General features: G+C 38.2%; 1 protein-coding gene across 2 annotated transcripts in view; it reads right to left on the bottom strand.

The window, feature by feature from the left end:
* The window catches only part of NSMAF (neutral sphingomyelinase activation associated factor), a 38,941-nt gene extending 24,729 nt beyond the window's left edge, over nt 1-14,212 (bottom strand). The window contains exons 1-6 of one of the 2 annotated variants that reach the window (XM_036406315.2): nt 13,981-14,212; nt 4,329-4,418; nt 4,150-4,228; nt 3,991-4,058; nt 3,869-3,905; nt 1,079-1,129 (exon numbers count right to left, since the gene is read on the bottom strand). In XM_036406315.2, coding sequence (XP_036262208.1) covers nt 1,079-1,129; nt 3,869-3,905; nt 3,991-4,058; nt 4,150-4,228; nt 4,329-4,418; nt 13,981-14,033 — 378 coding nt within the window. In that variant the 5' untranslated portion in view covers nt 14,034-14,212. The remainder of the gene's footprint in view (nt 1-1,078; nt 1,130-3,868; nt 3,906-3,990; nt 4,059-4,149; nt 4,229-4,328; nt 4,419-13,980) is intronic. The other variant, XM_036406316.2, reaches the window with a different exon arrangement.
* Nucleotides 14,213-18,075: the final 3,863 nt, after the last annotated feature.

The raw sequence follows: 18,075 nt of genomic DNA on the forward strand, positions 1-18,075 counted from the left end.
TTCCAAACAACCCTTCTGATTCTTTCCTTTTCCACTGTGTTGGCAATAAGGTATTTGTGTTGGAGATAAGGTATTTGATACTTAATAAATCTTGCACATGTCTGCAAAGCAGATCATAGAAGGACTACAAGACAAAATAGTTTCAACACATGAAGAATTATCAAAATTACAAAAACAAAGAAAAAAACCTTTTAAGTCCTAGTTCAGAGGCAGATCTAATCACAAAACCAACCCAAAGCCCTTGTTGAGAGAACAGAGATCCTCTCTTGTGTCCTTTGCTGTCCACTACAGTAATACGGATTTATAGACTCCATCGTCTTGAAGTTTCCTACTTAAACAAAAACATTGAGAAATATAATTCTATCTTTTTCAACTCTTGGGCAAAAAGTGAATTAACTCTGAAAAATAAAAGTTTTGCATTTGTGTCTTAACTAATCTCACAATTTAAGCAAAGAACCTTTACTTGTATGCCTTGAATCCTCCAGGCTCAGAATTGGAGCAGACCGACCCTCTCAGCAGAAAGCAGCCAGGAGCAAGCTCCAATTTCTGCTGTGAGCAGCCTTATCCACCATTTCTTTGAATTGAGAAGCACTCAGCTGGGAAATATCAATTAGCAATCTCTCATCTGAGCAGAATCTCAGCAATCTCAGTCTGAGCAGAACTGAGGAGAAGCCACTTAGCCAGGATGCAGTGTCCACTGTACATGAGCACTCAGCTGACAGCTCTGACTGTTGAGCCCACAGAGCTGCACATCAAGATAAATAGCAAGTGTCAAGTCTGCAGCATGTCCTCCAAGAAGTATCAGAAAGCCATCACAGAAGAATTCAGACATGCTTTTTCAATATTTTTTTAAAAATATTTTTTTAAAAATATTTTTTAAAAATATTTTTTTAAAAATATTTTTTTAAAAATATTTTTTTAAAAATATTTTTTTAAAAATATTTTTTTAAAAATATTTTTTTAAAAGCTTCACTGTTGTATTTCTCAAATGATAATTATCTTAACTCTTTCAGAAATGACAACATAAATCCTTACAAAACTCCAGTTTGCTAAAAGCGGTGAAAAAATATATACTTACTCTTACTGTTTTATAGGGTGCAATAACATTTCTTTCTTTAATGAGAAAAACCTGAAAGAATAACAGACATTACAGATTCACACCTTAAAAAAAATATAATTAATCAGAAGTACTGGTAAATACTAAGAACACTGTTTAAGCAAGCAAAACACTGAGTTGTAATATTCTGCTTTAACTACCCCAGATAAACTGCAGAAAAACAATGAGCTTTTACATCAGCTAACTGCAAGGAGGGCAAAAGTCCAATTTTGTTCAGAGGCTTACTTATACAGTTCATTAGTGAGCTTTTATCCTAATCATATGATCTTCAAGGAGCTACATTCAGAGGGGCAGATCCTTCCCCTCTTTTAGTGGCTCAAGGTTCTGCCCAAACAGGAATTACTCCAGACTGGCAACACGCAACACACCCTGTGCAAACTTTCTCAAATGAATGCCTTTCTTCTGCTGCTAAACATTTCACTTCCAGCTCCAACCACAACGAACACCAGATTTTCTCCCTCATCCAATACCATGCTTTTGAACAGTTTTATTTCTCTGGTGCTAGCCTCATCTCTGAGAATGTCTTTCCTCTCCAAAACCCACATAAAACTACTCTCCTTCTTCGGAACATTCTCACAATTCTTATAAAAAGACCTGACTGGTAACACACTAATTTGTACGCTGTGCCTTACTATCCACCATCTAAAAGGCAACAAGCCAGAAATAAGTTATGGTTTTGCTGCCTGTACAGAAGGCTCAAATTTGCTAAATCTCAGGCCTAAGCTCAGGACTGGTTCTGAACTAAACAAAATACACTGGACTGCTGTCCTGGGGTGACAACTGCATAACCTACTGTGTTCTACTCCTGGCCCAAGAAACTTGGATGATCACAGGTCCCTTCCCAGTGCCTCAGTTTCCTTCCTATAGGTAGCACCCCTGCGGTTCTACACTCCCAGATTCATTCAGAATCCTTCTGGCTGCTACAGACAGCCTTCCCCATTCCCATCAGCTGACAACAGAGCCAACCTTCAGCCCATGACCGCTCCAAGAAACATCCATCTAGAACAAAGCAAGTGGCAGGCTTGGAAGCCCATAGGTTCAGCATGCCTCTATAAGTGCTACATTAAAAACAATGGCAATTAGTGCCTTTCATCTGACATCATCATGTACAGACCTGAATCAGGCCATGGGAGAATCAGAATGAGAAATCTGCTTCACATTCATTGCTCTTCTGCAGGATAACTATACTGAGTACTCTACATTACATAAGAAGTAGACATAATAGTTTGGTTTTCTTTACTTGTAAGCTGAGCAAAAACCTAAGCATACTGTATTAATTTCCTATCTCTGGAGGATTTCCCTCAGTTATATCTCAAGAAAAAAATACTGAAATAATACCAAATTATTATTCCTGTTTACTATATTTTAAAGCCATTAGTTCTAAGTTGTCTGTTACATAAGGAAAAGCTGCTTATCCAGCTATGTACTACCAATTTTTTCTGATTCTAAAAGACAAAGATGTTTAAGATTTTCCAAGTACTCCCTACGTGTGGTTTCCTACAAGGCCAAAATTCTACTTTAAAAACCCATATTTTTAATTACATCATGATCTGTCATAATTACAACTAGTGACTACTTGACACTTGGAAGTCCATATGCCTTTTATACAAAATACCAGCATTTATGATGCCATTCAAGTATTTCAGAACGTTTCCTCAGAGATAGGAAGATGACTGGCAAGCTACAAATGGAGGAGTGGGGGGTGCTAACCACACTTGCCATCTTAAAACTTAATTCCTCTTTCCTATAAGATGTTTTTTTATAATCCCTTGTTCTTCAAAACATAGAGTAATGATGTATGGTGGAAGCATTGCCTAGAGGAGTTAGAAATACGTTTTTAAAAATCACTCAGTACATAGAAATCTGCCGACTCAAAAAATAGATTACACAGTATTTTTCACAGAAGCAGTTTCAAAATGAAATTAAATATACTGGTTACTACAACACAAACCACAAACTTCTCTGGCATAGACAGTATTAAATGCTTGAGTTTGTTTTTGACTGCAACAGGACATAACATAGCAAGGCTATCAATTTTGGGCATTGGTAAAGACAGATTTTAGAAATAAACAAGGATATTTAAAATTGTATTCCCTGACTCAACTCTGTTCTATCCTGAAAGAACACATGAACTTTTTTTTTTTTCCTTTAACTTTTGCAGCTTTGGAACACTTATCAACTGAAACTTACCAAAATTTAAAGTGCATCCCCTTGGTTAACTCTAAGAATGAATACATCCACAACCACAACTCTTGACTGAAACTTTAAGACAATATTTCAGGACACCTTCTGAAAACTTTTTGGTGGACACACAGCACAGTCCAGAGTTTTCACAAAGCTGAACTGCAGGGGACCGAGATGGCTTTGCCATTACCCCAAAATGCTGCAGAAAGTAGATGAAAGCAGTGCAAGAAAATCAAACTAAAGATGATCAATAAAGTTTTATTACAGTCTATTCTCCTTTTTCATTCAATTCCAAGGTTTCCCTAAGCTCCATTATAAAATGCACAGGGCAAAAATGTTCAGTTTATTAAATTAATGAATAAATTAAGTCATTAACAGTTCGCAATTTCCAGCATCAACAGTTTCACATTAATGCTAAGTTTTTGACACTAATTAGTTTTGTTTTCAGTTAAATTCCCACTCTTAGATTATAGCTTTGAGGAAAAATACCATTAAGGAACATAAGCTTGCTCATTTATGTAACCTCACCCATTTATACATCAAGAATCTATTATATGCATGTCTTACCTGGCTACATACAACAGAAATTCCCCCAGGTGTATTCCTGAAATGTAAATAAGATATTTGAAATTATGGAAATTTGGGCTTTAAAGGAAGTTAAATACATAGAGTATTCCAGATTTGCCTACCTTGTGAAAGGGTTATTTGCTTCATTATCTTCTGGGGTTTTTATACTACTGCAATCCCGCAATGGTATCTGCAGCAAGTCATAAAAATACATGGTATTTCTTAAAAGCTTTTTAAAGAGAATCTTTAGTTACCAAGAAATTTAAGTTTGCACTGCTTACCTTGATAATAGGCTGGATATTGTCATCTGGTTCAAAAATAATTGACTTAGAACAGATTTTTAGGGAGCCTCTGAATTTTCTAAAAGGAACAACAAAAATAAAAAAAAAGTTGTGCATATGTTCAAGATTCATGAGCCTAGAATGACTCCAAAAGGTGAAAGTATGCAAGAGTTTTGTACCTTTCATCTTTGGAATCTTTATTTATAATATGATTAGCTGTGTGCTGCTCAAAGTAATATTCTTCCAGGTTCAGAAGAAGCAGCGAAAACCTACAAATTAAAAATAAAAATATTTTATTCTAAGAGAAAATACCATAACAGTTAGTACTCTTAATAAAACATTTCGGGTGTTCGGAAAGTTTTCTCTGATCTCTTTGCTGCGCTCCACACCCCAATAATGAATTAATTTAACTTTTTAAAATAACAACCTATATGGAAATTTGTGTACATGTGAAGAAGATCAACAAATTCTCTTCCAACATATATAAGGTTAGATATTTGATTCTGATGTCTTAGATGGAAACTATTCTAATATAACCAGGCTTTCTGCTTTAGCCCTGATCAATGTATGCCAGGCAAAATATGCAATGACACAAAAAGGAAGGGCAGGAATTAATCACTTAGAACAGATGGAATTAGATTGTTTTGAAGCAAAGCCAAATTAAACTGGTCTAAAATGTTAAGTGAAAACACTGGCACAGATTTTACAACATGAGTGCGTCACTCAATGGATGCCCTCTGAGGAAGCATTACCCTCCTCACCAACCGCATTTTGTACTTCCTCCACACCTCTGTTCAGCCCCCAGGAAGCCTTTTTATGGACTAATGTGATTAACAACAGACCTCATCAACAACAAAACAAAAATAGGAAACTGAAGTCTTTGAAAATATTTAATTGCAGGATCATAGTAATGCCAGTGTTGGTACCAAGCAAATGCAAATAGGCCAGATTAGGGGGAACATGGAAATGCCTTCTCTACCAACTTAAGTAAAACCACTGCAAGTGATCAAAACTCAACAATTTTCTAACAGGGTGAACACTCAGTCACTGAGTGTTTCAGCTGTAGAGAATGCCAGTGGATACTGGCACAGCAGGAGAAGCAAAAACAACCTCAGTTGGAAGTACAACTTGTTTGTGTGCAGTGCTGATCTGATCTGCACAAGTACTTAGTATTTATTTACACCCATATTTTGAGCTTTTTGTACTTCATTCATGATGTGCTTCACTAGAAATGCCTGTGAAGACACTAATAAACACCAAGTATCCCCAGAGTAGTATTCAAACAGCAGTAAATGTCAGGAGTTCACAAAATGAACTGAGTGAATCAAATAGCCTGTTCATTAAAAAAGCATATTTCACAATGGAAAAAATAACATTATTCAAAATATATCTTGTACACTTAAAGATTGTGTTGTGGTTGTTATCTTAAACAGAACATAACAATACAGGCTTTACTGCAACTACAAGTAACAGTGGCTCTATATACTCAAAACTGTGGTTCCAAGATACCTTGTCTTACAGCTCTGCTGCTTTTTTAAAATGGCCTTATCTTAACTTTCATTTCTTGAAAACAGTTTTTTTATTATCCCATTTTGCTGGTCTTGGCTTGGTTTTCTTTGCAGTATCTACTATGGGGCTTTGTTTTGGATTTGTGCTGAAAACTGTTGATAATTCAATGATTTAAGCACTGAGTGTGTTTAAACAGAGTCAAGGCCTTTTCTGCTTCATCCCACTCTGCCAGCGAGGAAGGTGAAGGTGCACAAGGAGTTGGCAGGGGACACAGCCAGGACAGCTGACCCCAACTGATCATGGGTTATTCTCTGCCATATGGAATTATACTCAGTAACTGTGGGGAAGCTACTATGTTTCATATCCTATTATATCCCATTTTCCAACATATTATCCAGTTGAAATCATCCAGGACAAACTCAGAACTTCCAATTTTACAAACGCAGATCTTGCAAGTTCTATCACAGATGGATGTATAAAGAGCAATTCACCAGTAAAATGCTCTTCTTTCTAGTATGTATAAGCACACTACATATACTATACATATAAATATTATTATTATTTAAGTAATAAAAACATAAAAGTCAAGAATAAAGTTAGCACCCAGGTTTGTTTGAAAAAATCTATTCTCCTTCATCAGGAAACAGCCACTATTGACATAGAGAACATGAGCTTCAGAGAAATGGCATTTATGGTCCCACAATTAATTTTTTTCCAAGAAAACTATAATGCCTGCTCAATAGAATTAATTTCTGAAATTATTCATGCTTGAGCTCTTTCTTTTATCTCCACCAATTCTTTTAACAAACTCCTCACATGTTTATATTCTTTCCAAATTCACCTGATGACAGCACTGGTATTTACTAGATTTTTAAGATTTTAGGTAATGCAGGCATCCCTCATGTATTCAAGACAAGCTACGTTTTGTATCAAAACATTGGCTATTATTCACAGTAACTATAATATACTCAACATAAGCCAAAATACATAAAACAAGAGTTCTCTTTGAAATTTTTCATTATAACCACCTCTATGAAACTATTGTATCTTTGTGTGCTTGTCACTTTATAAATCAATTCACCTTTCCAAAACCAGAAGCTGTAGGCAAAGATTTGAGGTATTCTTTCCCCAGTATAACACTTACTGCTGCTGAACCAGATGGTGTCATGAAGGAAAAAAAAAAGAAAAAGTAAATATATGCACAAAACCTCAAGATAAACTCTTTATATAGCTAAATAGGTAGTGTGGGGAAACTGTAGGTTTAGTCCTTTTTAAATACCATGTTTGCTAGCAGTATCCAGTTTATCCTTCTGCTATTCTGTGTCTCTTCCACATGAGCACTCATTCTCCAGGCTTACAGAGACAGCAGTGCTGTAGAGCTTCTTGCTAGAGACCAGCAACCTCCTGTGCAATGATCTCCTGCTCGCTGACCTCAGCTTTGCTGTCTGGAAAATGCGTTGTAAGGCTGTGCTGGAAGCTATTAAAGCATTTTTCCTCAAAAACTGTCCATCATATAGGATAAGTGCATTTTGCATATTTATCTTCCCCTCCCACTCTCTGCAGAGCCTTCCATGTAGTTCTGAAGCCTCTTGCTAGCATTTCTACGCTTGTTGCTACTCTACTTGCAAGTTCACTTACTCCAACTGCATTTTCCTGTATTTTCAGGCTGCAACAAGTCACTTCTGCAGGCAGACAGAGCCCAGATATCAAATCTCCACAAATGTCACAAAAACTGCTCCTTTTTAAATTAATATGATACCATAAGTGAAAGCAAAATTTTCAGACTTGCATCTCACTACTGGCTAACAAATCTAGACCAGTTCAAGTTACTGCTAATAATGAACTCTGAAGATTATGATGCGTGATCTCTGGAATAACCTTCTGGAATTTCTCAACTCGTCTTAGTCTTTATGGCTCAAGTATTTAAGTTTAATTTGCCTGTATTAATGATCCATAGAGTTGTCAAAGAAAACTCAAATTTCATCACGTGTTACTAGAGTACAGCCAGCTTTTTATCTTCACAGAAGTAGTATCTTTCACATAAATAAACACAGCCTCTGATAGTTACTGTATTAACAGGGTCCCTCTGGAGAACCATCACTGCACATAATGATGCTTCAGGCTTGCCGGGAGGTTTAACAAGTATCTACAGATAGCAAGGGCACAGATCAGCCTCTGGCATGCTGCATAAGTAGGCAAACAGTACTGTGAAGGCCTGAAAAAAACAGGATATCAATCATAATAGCTATAAAATTACAGCAATGGGGATCTTCAAAGTGCAACTAAGCAGTTGGGCTTTGGGCTGACTGCCTTCCAAAGAGCTAAAGGAAGTATGCCAAAGACACTTGTGATATCAAGATGACCGGCACACCAAATTTATATACTATCAAAACTGCTGTGTGGTTCTACAACAAGAATTTGTATGCATACATTTAAAATTAAAATTTAGCATACTTTTAAAATAGTAACTTAATTCTGCACATGACAGGAAGACTTAAAAAAAAATCAACAAGTAACAGTAGGCAGAGAATGCATGAGGTACCCTGTATAAGAAACTGGTTAAACCTGTAAGAGTTGAAAACTATTTTGGTTTTCAGCCACTGAGAAGCTGTACTGTTCCCAGTGCTGTGTAATTAACAGCACACACTGTAAGCCTATGACTTTATCACACTGACCTGCAATAGCAACCTGGATCAAAAAAATCAATGCCAACACAAGTAACAATAAGTAAGTCTGTGCCCAGTCTACCTTCCTTGCCTTCAAGTCTGATCCCAAGATGTAAAAAACCCCTCAATCTAAGCAGTTAGTCAGGCAAATCAAAAGTTTTAACTGGTAAGGTACAAAAATGCTTTGGTATCTAAAATGAAAAAGGGTTTTGATTTTTTTTTTCCGCTTTTAAATTATCTGCAAGAAGCAGCATCTAAAAAAACCCCCACCAAATAAATCAATAAACAACCAAAGCTCAGTTCTGGTTCTTACATATTTCGTAGGAGATCCCTTCAAGTTTCTATTAAACACCTTTGCCTGGTGCTCTAAAACTTTGTATTCCTGTAATACAGTAACAAACAAATATCACAAACAGAAAAGGAAACAGTTTGAGACATTTTTCTTATTACCAGCAAGTGGTAATTTTGATTCATTTTCAAAATTAATAGCCCAGTTGTTAATCAAAACTTCCCAAATATAAATAATTAATGAGTTTTTATTAAAATCTACTTAGAGAAAGGTAATGCTACAGCTTGGAAAGCAACTCAAATACCTGTTGACAAAAAATCCTTTGAAATCCAGCAATAAAACTCACACCTTAAAGTTTATTACAGGATGTTTTTATGCTTACGCCCTAATAAAGGCAGGTTTATGCCCACAAATGTTGTTGCCACTATGCTATTCAATGGTTTGCAACACACTGATTAAGTCAGTAAGCCACAGGCATGTCTTCAGGCATCATTGACCATTTTTTTTTTCTTCTACAATGAACTTGACATACTAGGCCATCCAAGAAAAAAAAAAAAAGCCAACATGTTCTGAAAATGACACAGAGACAAATTAGACAAGATTTTCAAAAAAGTTCAAACCCCATGAAGGTAGCTGTAAGGGTTGAGAGTCTGCAAGATATTCAATGCCTTATACTATAGCCTCTTAACAGTCCAGCCTTTATCCTCAATGTCTCACCAACAGCAAACAAAGCTTCAGAGAACTTCCAAGATGACTGTATTTTCTTACTACATGTAATATTTGAAAAATGGAAATTGAAGGAAAAAAAAAAGCGGCTTCAGTAGCTTTGCTGGTCCCACACACTTGTAATGCTTTAAAAACTACTTCCAGTTGTGGAGAACAGCCAATTTTGACTTAAAAAGTTATCACACTAGCAGACAGGCCATAATGCGATCTTCTATTCAGAACTGCGGAGTTTTCCCAGATAGTTTTGTACATGGAAGGGTACATGGAACACCAGAAACAGTATCAGGAGAATGGGTCAGGCACAAGAACAAGGTGGTCAGGAAGAAGACTTTACCCTTTGGAATGTAGCAAACCCACATAGCCTATCTTCTTGCTATCCAGAGATGCTAGGAAAGAGGCAGTTTCACTTTCCAGTGTAAAATACATCAGTAGCCACCTCTACACTATGGCAAAGCCTTGAGCTTTAGAGTGGGTGGAAAGGCACTTGCATTAAACCTGAGGTGTAACACTGTAAGTTCTGCGTCCAAAAATCAACAGCAGCAGCATCTTGGAGAGGGAAGAAAGAAGAACATGCTAGATAAGGGAATATCTTTTATTATAACAACTCACACAGCTGGAAAAACCAACACCACCAACTTAAATAACACAAGGAGTCTCCCAGATCCAAAATGGAAAAAAGATTTTCAGCCATAGTTGTGCCTGTCTGTCCGAGGGTGTATGTTGGGGCAGTGGGAGCTACAGCAAGGGATGATCACACATCACACACATCTCTACATCCCCTCAGGTAACTTTAATGGAAGCTTTAAGAGCTTTTGTGCTGGAACACCTTCAATCCCCACACAGTGTTAAAAGTATACAGAATTTGGTAAAGAGTTAATCTTTTAACAGTCTATAAGGAGCTGTTTGAGCTTAAAAGATAAGCACCTATACTTAAGGGAAGAGGCAAATTAAAGCATGCCAACATAATTTAGCTTGAAGACCTATTTCAAATTCCTGTCTTTGTATAGTCCCAGAAAGATTATATTAAGAATAACTGAAAAATTCATATGACAGTCAGTGGGAAGGTATTTTCTTATGAAGGGAATCAGTATTCCTTTGAGAAGCAGCTCCAGGTAAAAAAAAAGAAAAAGGTAACCATCTTGCCAAGAAAAACAGAACTCACTTCCTTTTTCAAAGAACTGGCATATAATTGTCACTCAGAAAAGGTCTGAGGAATATGAGTCAAGAACACACCCAAGATGCATAAGAAAACACGGCACTAAGTAGCAAGAAAACACTTGCAAGACTTCAGCTTGTATGATGTCATTCCCAATACACAAGGTTTGGGAACCCAAAGGCACCCACACATTCCTAGCATTGTTCTGAGTATGCAGCCAAGAAGCCAATCACCCTTTACAAACTACAACCTGGGGTTTCTAACTCCTGCCAAGATGCTACAAAATATCCTCCAAACAAAAGTGTGCTGCATCAGGCTTAGTCTACTTGAGAATTTTACTGTTCCTCTGCTTGATGTGCATGTCCCTCTATACTTCAGTCTGCAAAACACTCAGACATTCGACAACATCTGGGGGAAAAAAAAAGAAAACAAAACAAGTCCACAGTTTTTTCATATACCAGTTTCACCTACCAGCTGAAGCACTGGACTTATTCAAACTGGATACAGGAATGAACATGCAGGGACCACTGCCTTGGCAAAATCCTGTTTATACCACCCAGGAAAGGTACCCATTGATCCTGCTTTAAATTCATAATCTGTGATTGAAGCCTTACTATTTTTGTCCTTTCATCAGAAAAGCACATGCTGGCAATCTACTTGGACACGGGTTTCAAGTGGCTGATCCAACACACCTTGCACAATCACTTAACCTGAAACTAGAAGTACAGTCCTGATAACAGAAGGAAATTGTCAGGGCTGAAAAAGCAGGGTAGCCCAATCTAGCAGCAGCACACAGCTATGCAAAACCAACTCTAAAATTAAACCTCCTCCCAACAAGAACAAATTATCTGTAAGCCAGCTGTAGGACTCATTTGCTGATCTTTGGATAAAAGCCTTCATTATACATATTTTATCTCAAGAGAGTAAGATAAGGCTACTGACTAAAAAAAAAAAAAAAAAATATATATATAAATCCAATGCCCAAGCAACCATCACACCAAAGATCCATCTGAAGCACCTACATGCTGCCAGGAGGTTGCTTCATGTGAGTGATGTTTCCAGCAAAGAGATGAACCCCTCACAGAGGAAGCCAAGCAGGGTGCAAGACAAACCATCAGCACTGCATAGAGAGTCCCCATACCAAGTGTTTACACTTGTCTGCATTTGGGCATACTGCCAGCAGAAGTGAGAAATCAGTTTATGAAGAAAGCAACAACCTGAGCAAAACACCACATCATCTAATTTGATGTTTTGTAACTAAGTTGCTTGAAAAAAAGGATTGCTGTTCATGAAGGATGAATATTTGGGGGATTAAATAAACTGTCCTGGACAGAGAACATTTCAGCATTTTCTTGTTTTCTTCTAGAAAATGGCATATAGTCAGAAAAGAAGGTTTATGTAACTAGATATTAAAGTGGACTAATTAGTTAAGAAGAAATATTTTTTTCAGATCACTTAAAACTAATCTGATCTGCCTTCCCTCCAAAGCAACTGCATAAGAAGATTAACTTCTTACTTACCAAGTTTCACACTACTCTTAACTGGAACTTTTACAGCATAAAGTTTTGTAGAAAGCAACGTTCAAGTAACAAAAAACCAAAAAAAATCCCAACAAACCCCAACCAAAACACACATCAAATGCAGTTGCCACAAAATTTTAGAAGTCCTGTTCATTTCACTAGGAAATATCTTCCCCAAGGATACAAAGATCAAGCAAAGCTTTCAAGCAGAAGTTGGTGTCTCTAACAGCTACCCAGTTCCTAGGGAAAAAATTCTCAGAACCTGTCCCTTCAATTAAGTCATAACACTGTTTTTTTCTGTTTTAAGATAGAACTATAAGGACAACACACAACAAAAATACAGTGTTTCTGATAATTCTAAGCTCAAAATATTTTAAATCGCTTAAATGCTTTTAAGATTTCCTACTTGAGAAAAGCACAGGAAAATAGGGAGAGGGAGGGACCTGATATAGGGTACAAAACATGTAAATTTACTTAGATTTTGCACTAATATCAATTGCTAGGTAAGGGGAAGAAACAGAGAAATGGGTTTGCAGATACAGGAAAAGCTGCCAGTGCAAATGAGAATAAGACTGACCTTTCATAAACTGCTCAAATTACAAGCTCAAATAATAAGATCCTGATATGCTTTCAAGTAGGAGTAAAGAAAAAAGTTCTCATCAACAACAGTAGATCAGTAATACTGACATTGATATGCTGAGTTTGTTCTCAGGGCTTTTTAGAAGAGATTTGGACCCTATTTAGGTTCTCTGGGACAAGTCTGATTTTTGGCCATTTTTAGCTTTCAAAAAAAAAAGGCTATTTACATTAAATCCATAACACAGCTCACACAGTCTTTTACTTAGTTTTCCTACAATTACAATAAAAAATATTTATCTTTTCTTCGATACTGGAAGTTTGTCCTTTCTGCCTGCAGTCCCTTACACACACCTGATACCACAGCAGAGCCCCAAAGCAACAAGATATACAAGAAGACAAAACGTGATCCAGAACACATCTGTACTTAAAAAAAAAAACAAACAAAAAACCAAAAAAACCAAAACACTTCAGAGGATGTGGTAGCTTCATAGGCTGTCTAGCTATGAATCAGAATTTATATGGACAGAGTGAGTCCAGCTCTCCATCATGTGGTTTTCTCATCAACAATAAACAGTGCTGTGTAACCAGCAGAGACTTGCAGCAGGAATTTGCGCAGGGCTCACACGGGACCAGCCTGCTGTTTCCCTGGTTCCCGCAGCAGGAGACACCTGGGGATCCCTGTTCCCCCCAGAGAAGGGGGTGTCCTACTGTGTAACCCATGCCGACCTACTGCTCCCACAGAGATCTCCTATGTGGAAATGTTAGGCTTGCAAAAGATTTTGAAACTTTTTGACAAGACAGATACAGTGAAGCCAGGCAAAAGGAAGTGGGACACTACCTAAAAATAAGAGAGTAAATTCAGGATACACTCAAGCACGTATGATAAGCCTTTGTTGTACGTTCAGAAACAAAACAAAGATTACAGTCAGCAAACAGGAGCGCGTAAATTGAATTTAACGCTTTAAAGAGACAACACAGAGTCTGTAATTTAAGGGCTGACAGTACACTGACTATAGTGTTCAGGAAAAAAAAAAGGAAAAAATATCACAACAAACTACAACGAACAACAGTGAAGCACAGCTCCATGCCACAAGCGCAACTGAGAACAAACTAATAAACAAAAATTTACAAGACGCTATTTTTCATGCAATTTATGCAAGGCAAGCAGCATTCCTGTTTTTCCAGGTCCTTTCTACACCCTTTTCAGCCTTAACTCAGGGGACCCATCAGCCACCTGACGTCCACAGCGAGGGCAGCACAGCGCCCGCGCTCTCCTCCCTGCGCCGCGGCCTCTCCGGAGGCCCCGCCGCCCGCAGCTCCGCCGGGCCCTCCGAGGGGCCGGGGCCGAGCGGGAGCGGCCGGGGCCGGTGGGGCAGTGCCGCTCACCTCTCCTTGGAGTACAGCTCCCGCTCCAGCCGCCGCCTGCGGATGAAAGCCATGGAGCCGAGCCGCCGGTGCCGCCGCCACAGCAGGCCGGGCCGGGCCAGGCCGCGCCTCAGGGAGGCGGGGAGAGCGGGCCGGCCGCGGCCGTAGCCGGGCTGGGGAGCCCGGCCCGCCCCATTTGTGCCGCCGGAGAGGCGGGGGGAGGCGGCGCAGGGAGAAGGCTGGGGAAGCGGAGACAGTCGGCACCGCGGGTTCTGCGCCCTCGCCCGGGCTGCGGTGTCTCTGCGGGCCTTCGGGGCCTCCGCGGCGCACACGGAGGGAAGGGCACGGTGTATTACATTGCGAAACAACTGCCTTACGTGGACTAAAATAAAAGTTTTGAATGTAGTGCCACTGCAGCGAGATCATTGTGCCCGTAATGCGTGTGACAGAAGCTGTCCAGGCAGGAGGTGTGTTCAAAGCCTGGAATCACAGAACGTGCGGAGCTGGAAGGGATCCAACTCCCTGCCCTGCACGGGGCATCCCCAGGAGTCACAGCCTGCACTGAGAGCATTGTCCGAACGCCTCTGGAACTCTGTCAGGCTTGGGACTGTGACCGCTTCCTTGGGGAGCCTGTTCCAGTGCCCAACCACCCCCTGGCTAAACAACCTTTTCCTCATACTCAACCTAAACCTCCCCTGACTCAGCTTCATGCCGTTTGTTCAAGTCCTATCACTGTCTAGAAAGACCTCTATGGAAAGAGGAATGTGAAAAACGCCAATCACTTGTTTTTAAAATTTTAAAAATTTAATAGTAATAAATGGTTATAAAAATAGTAATACAATTAGAGTAATAATAATTTGGACAATTTGAATTAGGACAATATGAGACGATAGAAACAAAGAGTTATGGACACCCTGGTACCTTTTTCTGGGCAGCACAAGCCCAAAAAAGACACCTGTTAACAAAGAATTAACCCTTAAAAACAATAGCTTGTTGCATATTCATACACCTCATACATGAGGCATAAATTCCATCCAAACACAGGATTCTGTCTGGTCATCGTCAGCTTCTTCCTCTGAATCCTAACAGTGCCTTCGAGGCGGGAAAAAGTTAATTTCTTCGGATAAGAGGGCAATAAATTCTTTTTCTCTGAAAGATTTAGGTGTCCTGTGGCTATCTCACTGCGAGTCCTTTCTTAAAAAAAATGTATCGTACATAGCATAGTTTCTATTTTAACATTTCTTATAACCTAAAACTATATTTAACACGCTACTTAAGAGAATTAATACAGCATCACTTTCTAACACAACACATATAATATTCATTTCAATATTTGCAAACAGCCAATCATGAAATACGCATTTTTCACAAGGAGTTAAGTAAAATCTCTTAGTTAATGTAAAACCCCTTCAATTGATAAAACTGCCACTGTATCTGAACAATTTATTATGCATTTACAGACACGATATCTTGTGCAGTAGAAAAATCTTGCTTTTTGCATAAGTTAGAAAGAATGGATTCATGGAGAGGATATATTTTTTCACATAGGAATTAAAAGAATTATTGGCTTCTAGACCTCAAGAGATTGTCTGATGTACTCTCTGCACTCAGATGGATTCAGGTATATGTTGATCAGTGTTACTCAAATATTTTCAATTTGTGGGCATAAATATGAGAACTGTTGTATTTACAGAAGGCAGGTTTACTTTGGCTAATTGTGTTTCAGGCTTCTCTTCAGGAGTACTTCACAGAATCTAAGGAGGCAACAGATCACAGTTTGAAAACCACTTCTATCATCTGCATGAACTATTTCTCTGATCAATTTGTAAAAGCACCTGTTTGAAGAAAATCTGCAACATTTGTGTGTAGCCTGTACAAACTTCCAAAGGCATCTGTGGATATATATTTGTCCAACCTGATTTTTCTTTGCTGCATTCCTTGTCATATATCCAGTGGAAATCATGGAATCACAGAATCATGGAGGGGCTTGGGTTGAGAAAGGGTTGAAAGGGACCTTAAAAATCATCTAGTTCCACCCCCCTGCCATGGACATGAACATCTTCCGCTAGACCAGATGGCTCAGGGCCCCACCCAGTCTGGCCTCGAACACTTCCAGGGATGGGGTATCTACCACTTCTCTGGGAAACCTGTTCCAGTGCCTCACCACCCTCACAGTAAAGAATTTCTTCCTCACATCTAATCTAAACTTTTTCTCTTTTAGTTTGACATCATTACCCCTTATCCTTGTTGCTACATACTCTTGTAAATAGTCTCTGTCTTTCTTGTAGGCTTCATTCGGGTACTGGAAGGACACAATTAGGTCACCCTGAAGCTTTCTCTTTTCCAGACTGAAGAATCCCAGTTCTCTCAGCCTTTCTTCAGAGCAGCGGTGCTCAATTCCCACAATAATCTTGGTGGCCTCCTCTGGACTAGCTCCAGAGGCTGATATCCTTCCTGTGTTGAGGACCCCAGAGCTGAATGCAGTACTTGAAGGTCAAAGGTATTTATGTGCCTCACATATGTTTTAATAAATATTTTTGGATAAATGTATACTTATTCATACAATTGTTTATATGTGAAGATATGTATATCATCCTCTCATAGACTAAACATTTTTTTTCACTTTTATAGACTACACTCATAAATGATTTATTCTTCCAGCTTTATTCTTCCAAAAAGTCACATTCCAGTATGACTTTTGCCTTTATCTTAGGATATAAGGCATCAACATCAACTGGGGTGCAGTAATTATGCCCCATGTGTTACATATAAGAGGAACATTCATAAATACATCCCAGTAAGAACTTGCTTGTCTTATTGTGACAGAAATTTCTGCTCAAAACTGATTCTAACATAATGGCATCAATTTCTCCACTTTTTCTCCTATATATAGAAGTTCTTCTCAGGTATAATATTTTGCCTTAGCCATGAGGATTTAATCTTGCTAACTTTAGACATTTGTCCTAGTAAAGAAACTAGTTTTGAAATTTGATGCTGTCTTCTAGCTCTCACAGTGGTGAGAAGGAGGTTTTTTAACATTCTGTTGCATCTTGCAAATCACTAATGAAAATACTGAATAGAACTGAAATGACAGCGGATCCTTATGGGTTCTCATTACAGGTCCTCTCCAAGTCTGATTTTTGTAAACAGCATGCCAATTGCTTGATGCTTTCATGAAAATTATGTTTCTTTTGCTTTTTGTTTTAATGGAGCTGTCATGGACAGTGTCTAAATGATACTAAACTCAAGACCGATGATGTACTGTTTCTCTTTTTCTACAGAATCAGTGAAATTGATTGTAAAAAAGGGCATTAGAGCAATATGAGAGCATCTGTTCCTGACAACCTTATGGTAACTTCTTAATTGTGAAACTTATTCTAGATTATTCCTTGACATGAAAATAAATCTGGATTGCTTTAGACCAGCTTTCCTTAGATAGATGAATTTTAACCTTTTCTTGTCTCTTTAAACCTATATAGTCTTTTAGTAATTCAGAGATTGTTTTTGTTAAGTAAATTTCTTTAGGCCCTATTAACTTGATTACATAAAATTTATATAGTTTTTAGCTCATTCCTTCTTTAAGCTGGGTGGTAAGATAAATTAAACTAAGTATCTGGGCACTTCTAATGTATTTCCAAAATTTTTTTTCCAGAATATTTTATTGTTGCATTTTATACTCCTTTTTACCTGTCACTCATTTTGTACTGTAGGCTTTGTAATTTTATTCTTTTATTCATATTCTTTTATGTTACCCTTCAGTTATGTCCCCTTATTGTGACTTCTTTCTTCAAATCTTTGAAGAGCTTTTAATGTGATGTTAATACAGTCTACTTAAGCTTCCTTTCCTTCCTTTTGTTCACATCAAGATAGCTTGCTATTGTATGTTTAATTAAAAATGAGTCTATTGTTCTCTGTAGAAAATCTAGGTTAGCTTTAAATGACTGAGCTCAGGCCTAGACTGCACAGAAAGGAGGTTAATTAACTCATATGGAATGGCATGCTGTTATGATGAGCCTGCTTTTAGTACCTAGACTAGCTTGATTAAAGCTAGCTTAACTATTTCTACATAACAATGCAATCCATAGTTGGCAGTGCTGACATGCTTTTTCTTCCTCT

Source organism: Molothrus ater, chromosome 1, assembly GCF_012460135.2.
Source record: "Molothrus ater isolate BHLD 08-10-18 breed brown headed cowbird chromosome 1, BPBGC_Mater_1.1, whole genome shotgun sequence".
Classification (NCBI taxonomy): domain Eukaryota; kingdom Metazoa; phylum Chordata; class Aves; order Passeriformes; family Icteridae; genus Molothrus; species Molothrus ater.